The 17,500-nt window shown below is 40.0% G+C and overlaps 2 protein-coding genes across 2 annotated transcripts in view; one reads left to right on the forward strand and one right to left on the reverse strand.

Moving 5' to 3' along the window:
- Window positions 1–993, forward strand: part of LOC138027011 (beta-1 adrenergic receptor-like) — a 1,733-nt gene extending 740 nt beyond the window's left edge. Inside the window, exon 1 of the mRNA XM_068874494.1 lies at window positions 1–993. This exon is cut by the window's left edge and continues 740 nt beyond it. Within this exon, the coding sequence (XP_068730595.1) occupies window positions 1–200 (200 nt within the window). The 3' untranslated portion in view covers window positions 201–993.
- Window positions 994–10,977: 9,984 nt separating this feature from the next.
- LOC138026132 (neuropeptide receptor 22-like) lies at window positions 10,978–12,036 on the reverse strand. The gene has a single exon (XM_068873337.1). The coding sequence runs from the start codon at window positions 12,032–12,034 to the stop codon at window positions 11,153–11,155; it is 882 nt and encodes a 293-aa protein (XP_068729438.1). The 5' UTR covers window positions 12,035–12,036; the 3' UTR covers window positions 10,978–11,152.
- Between the last annotated feature and the right edge of the window lie 5,464 nt (window positions 12,037–17,500).

Below are 17,500 nucleotides of genomic sequence, written 5' to 3' on the forward strand. Positions count from 1 at the left end.
TCCTATTTTCATTGTGTTGGCTTCCCATCTCGGTGGTTGTTAGCATTGACTATTCAAGAAATAATGATCGAAAATTGTATTTTTGGTGCGGAACTTTGGGGCTTGCTAACTCTGTTGTAACTCCTTGGGTGTATTTCTACAGGCAAGCAAATTATCGCCGGGCTTTGAAAAAGTTGGTGGGGAGGGTACAAGACAAGTAACTCTTAGCCTTCTGAACTGTATTCAACTCAAAATTATAGTAAACGACAAGAACCTAAGTAGCTGTATCTCGAGATACCAAAAGCATGGACATAAACTAGAAGGAATGAAGAAGCTGAAGAAAACCCGAACGCAAAAAGGCGTTAAAGAAGCTGCAACAGACCAAAACGAAGACACAAGTAGAAGTGAGCGAACAAGATGTTTCCTCTACCTTTGGATATGACAAGTGTTTTATACCCGGCTCATGTTTCACTTAATGTCACCGCTGATGTTTGTATTTGGTATAGGAAGATGATGTCTTCGAGTTGGTATCCGACAATATTAGTTCTTTCAATGTCCTGCAGACAGGGGAATTTTGAAGGGGCTCCACAGGTTTTGTAAAAAACGAGAAATCAACTGTTTTCAAAATAGGAAACCAATTGTTTTCAGACTCCACATGTCTTTTCGTGCCAATTTAAATACTCTAAGAGGCACATGCCGGAAAGATAAAAATTAATTAAAACTCCTTTGCAATTTCGGTATCCTATTTTTGTTTACTTTCCATCTCAAAGGACAAAATGAAACATGAAATTTAAAGCCAAGGAGATTTTATTTGGCATCGTTTTATTTTTATGGACTATAACATTTGCTTCATTTAGGCCTGGTATTCCTTCAATATTTATCAAATGTTGAGCCCCTTTTATCGTAAAACTTTATAGTCGAGGCGAGCCAACTCTGTTATATTTTTTCGTCTTTAATTAAAGCGTATATAAAGATATGCGATCTTGACAAGATACTTGAAAAGTCGATAAATAAAAGAAGCGGATGAGAACGGAATCAAAGTGCCACTGCCGTTAATCGTGGCTATGAAAGTTACCGCGTTTGTTTGAAATTGGCAGGCTGAAGTTTCATTTATGCACTAGTCAGTGTAATATAACATCTGGATAAGGTTAGCCTGCAAGCAGGCTCTTTTGTAGCCGCGAAAGGATTGGGGCTCACTGTTTGTAAGGTGATCCCCTTAGCTGGAATTCAACCCTGTAAGAGAAGTCTACTGTTCTCCGATAGGAACAAGATTACTCTTTAACACATCCTGTATAAAGAGCTGCACCGTATGTTCAAAGTTCCTAGCACAGGTGACAGGGTCCTTTTGAATAAGTGACGGGCGTAGTTTGTAAAGAAACTGTGGTGCTGCTTCGGTGGGGAAGTATTATACAAAAATTTGGTTTTATCAACGGAGTTGATAATGGAATTGACCACCGTACAGAGATTCTAAAAGCTGACGTTTCGAGATTTAGCCCTTCGTCAAAGCGAATCCTCATAAACACGCAGACAAAAGTATCATTCTTAATAACTTTAAATTACTCCAAAATGATCCCGAGACTGGTAGAATCTTTTCGCAACCGCCACTAATTTCATTCAAAGGCGACAAAAACGGAGGCAACTTTTTAATTAGAAGCGCGCTCAAAACTAACGAGCATCCCGGCACTTTCAAATCCTCGCGCTCACGTTGCTAAACTTGTCCTTTCACTATTAACACTAGCAAAATATGTGATCGTTACAGATCGTTTCACTTGTACCTCCGCAAATGTCATTTATTGCATAACCTGTACGTAATGTAATAAATTATACATTGGCGAGACAGGTAGACGACTAGGCAACCGATTCCGCGAACACCTTCACGATGTTGAGAAGAATGACAAAGAATGCAAAGATGCCTGCAGTCGCTCGTCATTTTAATCTCCCTAACCACTCCAAACAAAACATGGCTATCTGCGGCCTTTCCCTACACCTAGGTACGACGGAAAGCCTCAAGAATCTGGAACAAAAATATTCATCTCCGAAATCGGCACTCCTTATCCCCACGGTATTAACCAAGAGAAAATGAGGGGACAGAGAGGGAGGCTCAAGGCGTTGGCCGGGATATGTTATGTCCACGAAAGTTATTTTTAGACGAGCGGAAGTCTTTGTTCTAGGGGAAGTCTGTCTTCCGAGACGTCCGCATGCAGTCTTGCTTCGCTCTCAGGTTCTTAGTGAAAAGAGAAAATGATGGCGCACGTGGAAGGCTTATGAATATATATATTTTTTCAAACATCGGACCGAGGTTGGCCTGTATGCGGACGTCTCGGAAGACTTCCGCTCGTCTAAAAATAACTTTCGTGGACATGACATATCCCAAGGGCTGGACCGGGAGCTTCCTTCTCTGTCCCCTCATTTTCTCTTGTATTAACGAACGCTTTTCATTTATTATAACTAATATATTCCCATTTTTCATGTTGCCTTGTTACCACCAATAGCGTAGCTACTACTCTATTGTAAAAACTATACATTACCCATAATTTCTCGTTTCGCTCTGACGAAGGGCTAACGCTCGAAACGTCAGCTTTTAGAATCTCTGTACGGTGGCCAATTTACATTATCAACTCCGTTGATAAAACCAAATCTTTTTTAATAAGGCCTGATTTTTGTTGCCAGGTCATATCGTTAATCTCATCATCAGTCACAAAGTTCTTTTTTCTCTTCAAGTGTACCAAGGATTTTGAAAAGATGTGACGACCTTGTTTCTGCTGCAGAAAATAAACAGAACCACTTAGGATTACCTAGTTGGTGAATGATAGCAAACGTGTCCTTTTTGGATTTTTCAAAAATATGGTGGTGATCCTCGGCTCAATTCTCTCATAGTTAATAGAAGGGAATGGTTATGAAACTCGACAAATTTCTTTGTTTTAGGTTTTTGCTCTCTTTTTTGGTCTTGTCTGTGCACAAAACTTAATAGTTGTTTACTCCGTACTGAGGAACTAACCAATAAAAACGTGTTACTTACGTAATTTAATGCATAGTGTATCAGCACAAAACACTGAAAAGATTGTGTACAGTCGTGGACTTTCTAACCTAAATCTTGGCATCTTTGTTTCCTCCTTTGACGTTTGCCCAGCTTCACAACCAGTCCCCTTTATTAACTATGATTCTCTAAACCCTTCATCACTCACACTCACTTACTCATCCTCATCTGCCCACGAGGACTCTTGAGGAAAATTTTTTTTTTTTTGGTGTCCGTAATCAAGTGTTTTTATGGGGTGCGGGGATTAGCTCTACCCTTTGACCTGCTGAGGGGGGGGGGGGGGGGGGAAACACAGATTTAAGGTGGCTCTGAATCCGCTGTACAGATTTTTGGAATTTTTGAAGAAAGTTTTATCTTGACCTTGTGATCACTTCCTAGCAATGAAAAATGGGGTCACTGAGCTTGTTTTTGAGATATGTGCAACTAAAGACAAAATAAATAGAGGATATTACATGGCCGCTTGGAAAGACGAAATTTGTCTCGGAGTGCTGAAAAATATTTCACGAGTGAGCGCAGCGAACGAGTAAAATATTTTTCAACACGAGAAACATGAATCTATACACATCAATGATCATTTCACAAAATGAAAGTGATATGGGCACTTTCATTGTGAAAAAGATCACCGTCGTCCTTAAAGAACTCCATGACGCGGCCTCACAGACCGCCTGCTGTTATCCCGGTAAATATGGCTTTGCCTTGTCAGTTAGAGAATCACTTTACACAGGCACTGGTCACGAGTGGAATAGATTATTGTAACAGTTTGTTATGTGGTTTTCCACAAATTCAACTGTCAAAGTGACGTGTTCAAAATACTGCCGCGTCTTATTTGTAACACCTCACGCTTTGATCATATTTCACCAGTGCTTTTCCAACTACATTAGTTGCCTGTGCACTTTAGAATAACTTTTAAGGTTTTAGTTATTAAATATAAGGCGGTCTATGGTATGGCACCGACAGCTATTAATATAAGCATTTATATTAATATTAAATCTAAATCTAACTGCGCGCTCATATCTAACAACGAGCTTTTACTAGAACATCCAAGAGTGCGTACCAAGAAAACGTTGGGGGTATCGAACCTTCTGTGCCACCGTTCCCAAATTTTGGAACGTTTTACCTGATACATTGCGTGAAATAACATCGGTGGACTAATTTAAGGCTCATTTAAAAACATCTATTTCGAGGTGCTTTTAAGTATTTTATATAGTAACGGATTTACTTTTAATATTCCGTACATAGGTAGATATTCTTTTTTTTTTTAAATTTAACAATGTTATACATCTTTTTTAACTAGTATATTTTCTACCACAAATTGTAAATTTTTAATGAAGCTTTTTAATAGTTGTAATTACGTATTGTATACGTATAGTAATTATTTTAATCGTTTGCGACGCGCCGGTGATCACATTTTGAAATGAAATTGTTATTATTATTATTATTATTATTATTATTATTATTAGTAGTAGTAGTAGTAGTAGTAGTAGTAGTAGTAGTAGTAGTAGTAGTAGTAGTAGTAGTAGTAGTAGTAGTAGTAGTAGTAGTAGTAGTAGTAGAAGTAGTAGTATTGAAATCAATCTAAAAATAACTTGGTTTGTAAAAAAGCCGTTTCACAAATACACTGAAGTAACGGAGTATATAACAACAAAACGAAATTATAATCCTAGCGGAAAAATGTCTAATGTTGAATACGCGAACTGATACAAACTCAATCGAATAGGTGCGAAACCAAAATTGACCAACGAGCCTTGAGCAAATTACTAGCTCCTTCAATTTTGTTGCAAACGACTCTAAACTCTTGGTTACTTATTGTTAGATTTCCCCAGCTGGAGCGACACCTATATATATGATCAAAAATATACTACTAATAGAGAGTTTGTACTCATAATAATTGTTTCTCGTTTACAGTTACTACAAGACAAGAAAAGAGGCCGCCGCCGAAGGCAAACTGAGTGTTGCCTCGGGCTCCTTTTACGACGGGTGCTTTTCCAATTGCGCCGAATGCACAACTTGTCTTCAGCACAGTACTGGTGCTCGTTTTACTGACATCAAGTGGATAAAAAGCTGAATGAACTTTGAGACGCACGTCCTTGAACTGGACTCCAAGGCGCTGGAACGGTGGAGCGATATATCCACTGCACTACACCTCCCTTATAGTAATGGCCAGCCTTAGCAACATCGGACTGTCCAGTGGTTAGGCAATGATTAGCGACAACTAAGCTTTGAGCAACTCGGCCAAGATTGATTACCACAATAAAGATAATTCTGTGAGTGTTAGTTTTTCTACGGGATTGGATATATTTCAGAATAAAAAGTAGCGACATAAAAACATGACGTTTCGGCGCCGACATGTCACCATTATTAACAGCAAATTATGGTAAGTTAGGTAGCGTTATATATAGGATAGAGAGTGGGAAAATACATTAGAATAAATGAGGCGGGGATAAACAAAAGAATGAACAAAATTTAAATAAACAGCTTCGTTGAAATGGAGTGATTTTGAGTGTTCAGAGTCGGTCTCTCTTTCCTTATTAAAAGCATCTCATAAATAAGGCACTCAAACTTCACGGCATTTCTTTTAGGTGGTAAATTGCTCGTGAAGATTGTTGGATCTTTGGTTGTGTTTGTCCTTCAGGCGTTTACCGATGACGGAATATTTATGCTCCTCAATGCGCAGGTGGAGATGATGGCTGGTGTACCCCATATAATTCGAATCACACGAATTACATTGAAATTCATACACAATGCATTGTTGGTTTACAAGTGAGGCCTTTGCTTCCGTAACTTTCAAATCTTCAGAGATTTTCCTACTTGTAAAAACTGGTTGTAATACACGATCAATTTTCTTTCCAAGGTCGCTTAGTTGCCTGCGCAAGGAGTCGGCGGATTTCTGATCTTTGCAAGGTAAGGTTATTCGTACTAGGTTTTGGTCTTGGGAAGCGTGAAATCTCTTAAAAGTAGAATCAATCAGTTTTCCAGGATATTTAAGTTTCCGAAACATTTTCCTTTGATAGTGGCATTCTTTGGAGAAGAGGTCCGGTGAGGATGACAACCGTTGAGGGCGATCAAACATGGTTCTTACTAGCGACCGTTTACTAAATCTGTTGTCCACGTAGTTTTGATAATGAAATAGAAGCTCTTTGTTGGTCTTTTTTCTGTAAACAGAGGTGTTAATGTGGTTATCGGTCTGAGTGATTACCATGCCTACGGAGGGTAAGCTGTTATTGACTTGTTGTTTCCATTGTGAATTGGATTACCGAGTGCGCATCATTCACAACTGAAAGGAAGTCGGTAGTAGCGGTAAGGTCAGGTACTAGGGCGAAGGTATCATCGGCGTATCTTTTGTAGAAGCTGATTAGGAATTTTCAAAGCCTGGTTTACAAATCACGAGTTCGAAAATCGAACGTTCGATTGGGTTCGATTGATTTTTTTCTTTTCGGTGAGTTCGATTTCGTTCGATTGAAATTTAGTTCGATTGGGTTCGATTTACTATGCCGGGTAATAGTGAACCCATCGCAACGCCGTCTCTTTGCTCGTACAAGCCGCCGATCTTGGATTGCAATTGCAAACAGTTCAATTAGGTCTCCTTCACAGATGTTAAGGTTGTGTGTATCGTTAAACCAGTTCCCATTGCATGCTTTCTTTGCTAAAATCTGAATAGTTTCTTCTAACGGAACGTTAGTGAAAAGGGCTGTGACATCATACGATGTCAGAAACAGTTTTCAGAAACATGGTCTTGGTGTCAGCAAGACCCATAAAGAACGTCTTTGCATGCGAACCTTACAAACTAAGCTCTGGCAAAGTGGTTGGACGGGAAGTTGAAACCTTTATCTATCAACGAGTACACGATATCCGATATCTTTCAGTTCTCCCAAGAGATCCAACATCTGCGAATCGGTGACAATGATGTCCTAGTGTCGTATGATGTCATAGCCCTTTTCACTAACGTTAAATGAAACGTTATAGATTTGCAACACGATATAATTATGTGAACAAAGCTTGGGAATTCTGAGATCTTCGCGCTTTCATTGCTGGACACGGTTTTTATAATCCTTCCCAATTTCAAGGTTTTTATGGACTATGCAAGCAGGCCGACCTAGCACATCGAAACTCAGCCACGGCCATTCACAACCCCAATGTTTTTCAAATTCGTAAGGAAGCGCTTCAGTCGTCTTCATCGTCTTCTCCATCGTTTCCTGGGGATGCTGATCTTTAGGAAACTGGCAAACGATCTTATGAAAAGTGAACGAACGAACAAGGGAAAGTGTTGATTAGCCTAAAAGTAGCATAATCACTGCAATAGTTAAAAATAAGGCTTCATAGGGACGCATGTTGCTTTAAATGATAACGGAATATTTTCTCAGTGAAATTCTATTCCACTTGTCAATGAGTCAAAACTCTACTAGTGCGACCCCACAACGATGACTAAAAGATTTTTTTTCCGAATGCGGTTTCCCCCCTCCTTTTTCACGCGAATCCCGTATCCCGCACTTGTCGTCATCGCTTTCCCGAATCCCGTTTTTCTTTTCTCAAAAATTTATTTAAAAGAGGACTGATTTTTGCATAAGCTAATGAATTTTACGCGTGTTGTGAGTCTACTGCAAAATGCAATTAGTTCTTCATACCTCAGTACGATGAAAGAGTCCGATATGAAAGCGTGATGGGTCTTCCTGTACGCGTGCGCACTGTCCTTGATAAAAAGTTTACAGGAACACCCTCGACTGCGTCTTCCTCATTTTGTGCTACTGTGCTCATTGTCGCTGGAGTCAGAGTTATACTCTGACAGCTGGTCATCACCTGAACTGGCTTCCTCAGTGACTCGGTCGCCAAGAGTTAGCGCTCTCATGTAGTCCAGTAAAAGTTTTTAAATTCTTTTGAAATTTAAAAAGCTCTTTTTGATCGTCGCTGAGCTTAACATTAAAAACGTTTCCTTGTGGATCGGCGCCGTATTTCTGGCGCTGGAAGTCTCGTCCCCGGGGGGGGGGGGGGGGGGGGACACCCATATGAAACAGACGAGGACGCAAATCGTCTCGCTTAGGGGTGTAAATTTTGGTTTTGGTCTCGCTTACGGTGTTCTGGGCAAAGCGCCAATATTTTAAGCTACCAAGGTCTCGTTTAGGGGCCAAAATTTGCTTAAGCCACGCCCAGATTGGTCTCCTTTGGGAGTCACAAACAGCTTGAGCCACACCCAGATGGTCTCCTTTAGGGGTTAAATTCAAAATTTCCGACGAGCATCCCCGTCTGTTCCATATGGGAGTCCCCCCCGGGGTCTCGTCTGTGGCCAGGAAGAAAGACACCAAAACTCCGACAGTGCTCTCCATAGAAGCAGAGCTGGCATCATTACTTGCCATTGCTAGCGATTAAACAATCCTCTCGATAACAATAAAAGAGAAGAGCTTGAGCTATATTGAAATGTGTCGAGTATTAATTCAACCACGTGCGACACGTTCACTCTCCACAGTGTCTCCACGCATCTGCTTGAAACAAAACACTCTCTTTGTTTTGTTTGTGGATTACTTGACAGTTTCAATAAGATAACTATTAGCCAGGCAAACTGGACAGTTCTATTTTTTTTGTTTTGTTTTTCAACACTTACCAGCTAGCACTTGCCTGGTTGATTCGCGTTCTAGGTGGTGAAAATTTCCCGAATTCCCATAAATCAGGCAAGAATTTCTGCGTCCCGTGCCCAAATTCTACTCAATCCAGCCTCCCGAGAAGCAGTCAATTCTCGAATCCCGTCAAGATATTTTGCGTTTTCCCGAATCCCGCACTGTATTTTGGTCAAATCCCGGATCCCGAGAATACCCCCTTCCAGACCCTGTGCGCAGGCAACTAAGCGATCTTGAAAAGAAAATCGATCGTGTATTAAAACCAGTGTTCACAAGTAGGAAAATCTCTGAAGATTTGAGAGTTACGGAAACAAAGCCTTCACTTGTAAACCAACAATGCGTTGTGTATGAATTTCAATATAATTCGTGTGATTCGAATTGTGTTGGCTACACCAGCCGTCATCTCCACCTGCTGTGACGATTCGCGATCCCCTGGGTCTCGCGAGATAGCGAGAAGAAAATAATAGAAAACCAAGGGTAAAACAACGTATTTCACACCCCTTCCCACAAACCCGCAACACAGCATAAATTTTTAGTAAACGCGTACGACTTTAATTAAAGATAAAAGTTAACTACAAGTAAAAAAGTTACGACAGTTACTATCTCTAAATTAACTAATCTTACTTAGATTTACTTAATGCTAATATATACTTAAACGACAATACAAAATGAACTAAATACCTTACTTTAATATTTACAGACAATAAGTTCAGTTCTTCGTCAGCCTTCGTGCCTTCTCAAGGTTCTTGTTAGTCCAACCGGCTAATCCTGCAACCATCCACTACCTCTTCCAGCAAACCAACAAACGTAGTCACGTCTTCTGTCAGTCCACAAGACTCTCACTTTCGTCGCCGAACCTTTCCTCCAAAAACTTCCACTATAAATATATTTGCCACCGCCGACAAAGGAGTTTTGTCTGGGAATGCCAATGACTCTTGGCAGTGTTTCTCTTTTCCACTTTCTTTAAACTTTCACCTTTCCACTTTGGCTTCTCTCCGGCTTTCCTTCTCCTAGCAGTCTTCTTGTCAACTGACCTTTTTCCACCCGCCTTTACAACACGCTACTTACATTTATATCTTTACATAACAATGCACTCCACGTCAACACTTATTGACAAACCTATTGTTAAAACACGACCCTAACGAATCCATAGTTACAAAAGCATCTCCACAATGGAGACTTAAAAGAACAAATAGACTAACAAACTATTCTCTAATGTACTATAATTGCGGTAAACTACGATACGAAATTAACACTAAGTAATTAACACGAGCGGAATAAACTATGAACTAACGAAACAATGAACTAAAGAAAAAGGAATTTTGTGACACCTGCGCATTGAGGAGCATAAATATTCCGTCATGGGTAAACCCCCGGCCCTTGTGGCTAGAAGCATGGTTAGCGCTAACCAGCGTCAAATACCATGGAAACCAATAGGTTTTGATACCTCTTAACCAAAGGTTAGCGCCAACCAGGCTTCTAGCAACTGGCCCCTCAAGGACAAACACAACCAAAGATCCAACGATCTTCACGAGCAATTTACCACTTTAAAGAAACGCCGCAGAAACTATTCTCTAATGTACTATAATTGCGGTAAACTACGATACGAAATTAACACTAAGTAATTAACACGAGCGGAATAAACTATGAACTAACGAAACAATGAACTAAAGAAAAAGGAATTTTGTGACACCTGCGCATTGAGGAGCATAAATATTCCGTCATGGGTAAACCCCCGGCCCTTGTGGCTAGAAGCATAGTTAGCGCTAACCAGCGTCAAATACCATGGAAACCAATAGGTTTTGATACCTCTTAACCAACGGTTAGCGATAACCAGGCTTCGAGCAACCGGCCCCTCAAGGACAAACACAACCAAAGATCCAACGATCTTCACGAGCAATTTACCACTTTAAAGAAATGCTGCGGAAAGTTTGAGTGCCTTATTTTATGAGATGCTTTTAATAAGAAAAAAGAAACCGACTCTGAACACTCAAAATGACTCCATTCCAGCGAAACTGTTTATTCAAATTTTCTTCATTCTTTTGTTTATCCTACCTCATTTATTCTAATGTATTTTCCAACTCTCTATCCTATATATAACGCTACCTAACTTACCATAATTTGCATTTGATAACGGTGACATGTCGTCGCCGAAAAATCATGTTTTTATGTCTCTACTGTTTATTCTGAAATAATTTTCAAAACCTTTCGTTATTAGAGGATTGGGTATAACAGTATTTTTTTAAAATTCTGGTTGGAAACTTTCCGGCCTACATTTTTGATGCAGAAGCGCCGGCAAGGTGCGTATAAACGGGGAAGTATTTCTTTAGCTTCTACTCGCGTCTTCGTTTTCGTCTGTTGCAGCTGCTTTAACGCGTTTTTGCGTTCGGGTTTTCTTCAGTTCTATTCTCTATAGTTTACATCCATGCTTTTGGTATCTCGAGAAACAGGCGGCTGTTTATGTTCTTGTCTTTTACTATAATTGTGAGTGGAATTCAGTTCAGGAGGCGAAGAGTTACTTGTCTTGTACCTACCCCACCAAGTTTTTCAAAGCCCGGCGATAATTTGCTTGCCTGTAGAAATACACCCAAGGAGTTACAACAGAGTTAGCAAGCCCCAAAGTTCCGCACCAAAAATATAATTTGCCATGATTATTTCTTGAATCGTCAAAGCTAACAACCACAGCCATGGGAAGCCAACACAATGAAAATAGGGAGATCACCCAAGCAACGGTCTTAGCAACTTGCTTGTTTCTTTGATGCAAATCGGCATTCATGCTGTTTCTTCCCTGGTTATTGTGTAAAGCACTGATCTGTACGGAACTTTTGCGAACTTTTCGGATGGTTAATATGCCGCTTATAATGATAGCAACGTAACACAGCCCAACGCCTACCGTTTGGAGGATACTTGATGCATGTAAAAGCCCCGGATTTATCGTTTCCATTATTGGAAGACCCAGAGAAATAATCCATGTTTTGGCGATAAGTATCTTGACTTTTGTAAAAGTGACCCAGATCTTGTGTTTGAGAGGATCGCAGATGGCGAAGCAACGATCTATGCTAAGCGTTGTAAGCGTTAAAATTGAAGCTGCGGCAGAAAACAACGCTGTCATCATTGCAATGGTCATGGCAGGATTAAATAAGCAAAGCTGAGGAAAGAAACCTTGAATCAAAGCAAACACAGTGATCGGCATGACCACTGAGGTTACCATAAGGTCGGCTACTGCTACGTTTGATATCAGCAATCTACAAACAGTTTTTATGCTTGGCGTTCGAATAATGACAAGAATAAGCAGAACGTTACCCAGTGATCCACCAACAGCAAGAAATGAATGACAAATACTGGCTAATATCTCGCCTTCGAATCCGATTTGTATTCTGCATTGAGTATGGTTTCCTTCCATGGTGGACATTTGCGGTTAGGATGTGGTGATCGGACAGCGAAGAAGATGTTTCCTCTACCTTTGGATATTGCAGGTGTTTTATACACGGCTAATTTTTCAATTAACTCATTTTTGAATTCACCGCTGATGTTTGTAATTGGTAAAGGTGTCTTTGAGATGGTATCCAAAAATATTAGGGTGCGTTCCTTTGGAATGATACGAAAAAGGATCACTGATGCAAGAATTCTTGGATCACGGTGCATCAAAGGAACCGATGAATCCACTCTGGGAAAGGATTTCTTGGTTTCCTTTGATGCACCATGACAAGTGATCTTGGATCAGTGATCCTTCCTCGGATCATCCCAAAGGAACGCACCCTTAGTTCTTTTAATGGTCCGCACATAAGGGAATTTTGACGGACCTCCGCGGGTTTTGTAAAAAAAGAGAAATCCACATGCCTTTTCGTGCCAATTTAAATAGTAAGTAATAGTAAGTAATGATCTTGATTCCCAAAAGATAAAACTACGTACGTCTTTGTTACATTCTATTCGCCTATACACTCAATAAAAATCTACCCTAAAAATTAAACAAGTTAAACTACAACTGCATGATATAAAACTACGTAGAAACTACATTATAAAAACTACACAGAAACTGCAATAACAGGTTATAATTACGTGCCGGAAAGATATTAAAAACTAATTAAAACTCTTTTGCAATTTTGGCATCGATTCCTATTGTTGTTTACTTTCCATCTCATAGGCCGATATGAAACATGAAATTTACAGCCAAAGAGCTTTTATTTGGCATCGCTTTATTTTTTGGACTATAACATTTGTTTCATTTAAGCATGGTGTTTCTCGAATATTTATCAAATATTGATCCCCTTTTGTCTTAAAACTTAAAAGTCGAGGCGAGCCAACTTTGTTATATTTTTTCGTCTTTAATTAAAGCATATGTAAAGACATGCGATCTTGATAAAATACTTTAAAAAGCCGATAAATAAAAGAAGCGGATGAGAACGGAATCATAGTGCTACGGCCTTTACTCGTGGATATGAAAGATACCGCGATTGTTTGAAATTGGCAGGCTGAAGTTTTCTTTATGCACTAGTCAGTGTAATAACAGCCAGATATATAATGGTGTAACAGCACAGGGGGCTCTCATATGCGACTAGATACCCAAAATAATGCATTTACGTGAGGTGATCCCCTTACTTGGAATTCAACCCTGTAAAAGAAGTCTAGTTTTTCTCCAATAGGCATAAGATTACTCTTTAACACATCCTGTATAAAGAGCTGCATCATGTGCCAAACTGTTCCTAGCACAAGTGAAAGGGGTGGTTTTGAATATAGTCTGATTTTTATTGCCAGGCGTCATACTGTTAATCTTATCATCACTTAGTCGGCTCTTTTTTCTCTACAAGTCTACTAAGGATTTTTAAAAAGCGTAAAGTCTGCTACGAGCCCAGAAGGCCCATCAGGCCGGCGCTTACCTCCGGTTACCTGGATGGAGAGAAGCACCGTGGGAGTAAAGTGTCTTGCCCAAGAACACAACACAACGTTCCTGGCCAGGACCCGAACCCGGACCACTCGATCCGGAGTCGAGCACACTGACCATAAGGCCACCACGACATATCGATACAAGAAAGAAAAGACAGAGACGAACTACTGATAAGGCCTGGATTGCTCAGAGATTTGGTTTCATCAAACGAGTGAGTGATAAAAGCTGAATTGCCACAGAGAAAAAATGAAATGGCCCATGCTCTGAAGAAAGGTTAACGCTAGAAAACTCAGCCATATTGTTTTTTCACGGTGGCAATCAGCTTTTATCAATTCGTTTAATAAAACCATGTTTTGCTCTCCCACCGACGCGGCTCCTTTCCTGCTAAAAGAGATATCTTTTCCTTTTTTTTTCGCTGGGCTGACGAGTACGGGAAAGATAACCTCTGACATGGGTCGAGACTAACTGTTTTGAGCATGCATGGTGGTTAATTAGCAACCAGAACGCTCACGTGACACTTCATGTTGTGTGGGCTCACTTAACAACAGCGGAATTACTGTAAAGGAATGCGCGGGACACAGCAGGCTCAAGTCACAGTCAGCAAACGTTGTTTGAACAGTGCCGTGCACTGTTGTTGTCTGCGGTTGGGTCAAAGTGAGTTTCGACCTATGGCTGGGCTGGGCTGACGAGCATGGAAAAGGAGACCTCTCTTAGCAGGGAACGCAGCTCCAAGCTTGGTTAATGTATAGACGATATCCTAACTTGTTTTTCTTTGAGTGACTTCTTGGTTTAGAGCAGGAACTCAGAACCAGGAAACCACAACTCCAATGATAGGTCTATCCCATGGGCTTCTGCTTTCTGATGCCAGTTAACGACATTTTCACAGACCAAGCTATTTATAACAGAATTAACTGAAGAAAGTGTAGTGTAACGTGAAGTGCTAGATTTCTATCCCATATGAACCATGTGAGCGTTAGCCCTACTGATGGAACTGGGCCCACACAAGGAAAGAGAAAAACTCTGACTAGGGTGGGAATTGAACCCACGACCTTCGGGTTAGATCTCCGTCGCTCTACCGACTGAGCTACAAGGTCAGACAGGAGCAGGCCGTGGGAACTGAAGATGTTAAAGTCATGCAATTAACATGTACAAGTACAAGTACAAGTACAAGTACAAGAAAGGTTAAGTTTATACAAACGTTGGCCGTGTAGCACTTATATTTTAAACAGAATTAACTAAAGAAGGTGTAGTGTAACGTAAAGTGCTAGATTTCGATCCCATATGAACCATGCGAGCGTTAGCCCTACCGATGGAACTGGGCCCACACAAGGACAGAGAAAAATTCTGACCAGGACGAGTTCTTAGATAAGATTTGGCATGCACGAGTGATCCTTCCCAATCTCATGGGTAATAACCCTATCCCTAACCTAACCTTATGGTTAGGGTTAGGGTTTAGGCCTTGAGCAGCATGTCAGAAAACCAACTCATATTCTCGGACACACCTTGGAAATGATTATTTCACGAAAATGTCAGTTTGTTGTTGATGGTTCCCCAAGTGTTGATCACCCTTTTTCATATCATTTTTCGGTTGTTTGTGGTCTTCAAATGCTTAAGCAAGTAGCATACTTTCAAAAATGTCAAGGCTGTTGACGTTGATAAATTGCCGAGTGATCTGAGAAACTCGGAATTGTGCCTAGATCCACCAAGTGCTCTTGATAACTTGATTAGCTGCTATGATTCCACGATAGCGGATACTCTGAATTACCACGACCGTCTGAAAACCAGGGTTATGACAGTTAGACCTCGTCTACCGTGGTTCAATGAGGACATACGGGAAGAAAAAAGGGCAAGACGTAAAGCTGAGAAACCGTCGATGGCGGAAAACAAAATCTCAGGCTGACTTTGGTCTTAGGCGTGCAGGAAACGTTTGACTTATTTTCTTAAGAGCGCACGAATTGCATTTTATAAGGACTTTATAGAAGACAACAGTACTGATTAGGGAAAACCTTTTAGAACCACCAGGAGATTATTAAAGCATGATCCTGGCAATTGTCTTCCGCGATATGAAGATAAATTTCAGCCTGCACGTGATATGGGCACTTTCTTTGTGGAAAAGGTAACTGTCATCCTTAAAGAACTCCATGACGCGGCCTCACAGACCGCTTGCTGTTATCCCGACAATCATTTTATGAGTTCAAACCCTTGACTGATGAGGATGTTAGGGCACTTGTACAAAGATCTTCAAAGAAGGGTTTTTTGCTCTTGATCCAATGCTGACCACACTGGTTACTGAGTGTATTGATGTATTGCTGCCCGTCATCAAAGCAAGCAAAGGATCATTCAATCTCTTGAGAATGCGAACTTTCTGGATGCCTAGAAGGAAGCATTAGTGAACCCTCTATTAAAACGGTTTGGATTGGATCTTTTGAAAGGAATTTCCGCCCCGTTAGTAATTTACCATACATTTCTAAACTAAAGGAATGCTCAGCTTGTGATCAGCTGATTGCACAAATGTCATTCAATGGACTCTACCCTGATCTGCTTTCAGCCTACGTTTTGATGAACATAAATAAAGGTCATGTGACTCTACTAGTTCTCCTCGATCTGAGTTCAGCCGTTGATGCTGTCGACCACGTTTATCTGCTAGAATGTCTTCAATCTCGATTTGGCGTTTCTGGGAAAGTTTTGGAGTGAATTTTTTTTTGTAATTTGTTTTATTTTTATTTGCCAACTACCATTTACAAACTTATCTACTACTTACCAAAAGGAGAAAAAAAAAAGAGAAAGTTACAATTTACAAAGCACTACCCAAAATGACTTACTTAAAAAACAAACGAAACAGTACTTTAAGTTAAAAACAAAGAAGACCAACTAAATGTAGGATGTGACAAGGTTAATTTTCTACGAAGTGTTTAACGCAGCTACTAAGTTTTCCCATTTTTTAAAATGAGTAGCGAGTTTATCCCCTCTCCCTCGCAATATGGAGTTCGATATTATAAACACGTCTTATCCTGGCAATAAAGCCTCTCAACGAAGGTAAACCTCCAAGGCATTTCCTTACATAAATATAATATTTACCTAAAAGCATAACATGATTGATTATAAAGAAATCTTCCATTTCTTCAAAAATCCCTAAAAACAAACCTATCTCGTTAAAGGATTCTATAACAATGTTATTTTCTTTAAGCCAGGACAAGACTTGTTTCCAAAATTCAGAAAACACTTTGCAGCGAGAGAGTAGATGTTCTAAGGATTCTGGTTGTTCATTGCAAAAAGTGTAGTTCGCAGAAAGGCCAAAGCGAAATAATTTATCATTTGTAAAGACAATATTGTTTAGAATTTTGTATTGAAATTCTCTCAATTTGGAATCAAGTGTGGGACGGAAAGGAAGAGAATAAACCTTTTTCCAGTTAATGACCGTATCTGAGTATTTGTCTGATATTTTTTGTTGGGCTGTCGGAGGGATTTGTTTTTTGCACAAGAAAGAGTCGTATATCTGTTTAGAGGTGACATCTAAGATAGGAAAAGAGCCACAGTTTAATTTAATGTACGGTGTATGAGGGATGGGTCTTACTTCATTCTTACAGAGAGAAGACTTAATAAATGTTTTCCAGTCCGATGGAAGAGAGTGAACCACACGCATAATAAAGAAACGTTGTTCAGGAGAGATCGCCACACAAAGATTGTTATCCGTAATAAGGTCACCCACCTTTATGATTCCCAAGTTAACTAAATCACTTCTATAGACAGACTTTTTATCAATACATATAAACCTATTGTTCTAAATGATCTCGTTCATAATATCGTTAAAAGTAAAGCGTTGTACTATTTAAACCTGATCATGCGTCAACGCATTCTTTATAATATTTCGGAAACTGAGTTTTTAATTTGGCGGTATCAAAGTTACAATGCAAAATTTGACTCCCACCAACAGAAAAAATACAACTATTTCAAAACGATTTCCAGGTACTCGGGTAGTCCTCTAAGAATTTC

This window comes from Montipora capricornis, chromosome 12, assembly GCF_036669925.1.
Source record: "Montipora capricornis isolate CH-2021 chromosome 12, ASM3666992v2, whole genome shotgun sequence".
Lineage (NCBI taxonomy): Eukaryota > Metazoa > Cnidaria > Anthozoa > Scleractinia > Acroporidae > Montipora > Montipora capricornis.

Coding starts and splice junctions, on each gene's coding strand:
- LOC138026132 (XM_068873337.1), bottom strand. CDS start 12,034: ATGTCCACCATGGAAGGAAACCATACTCAATGCAGAATACAAATCGGA.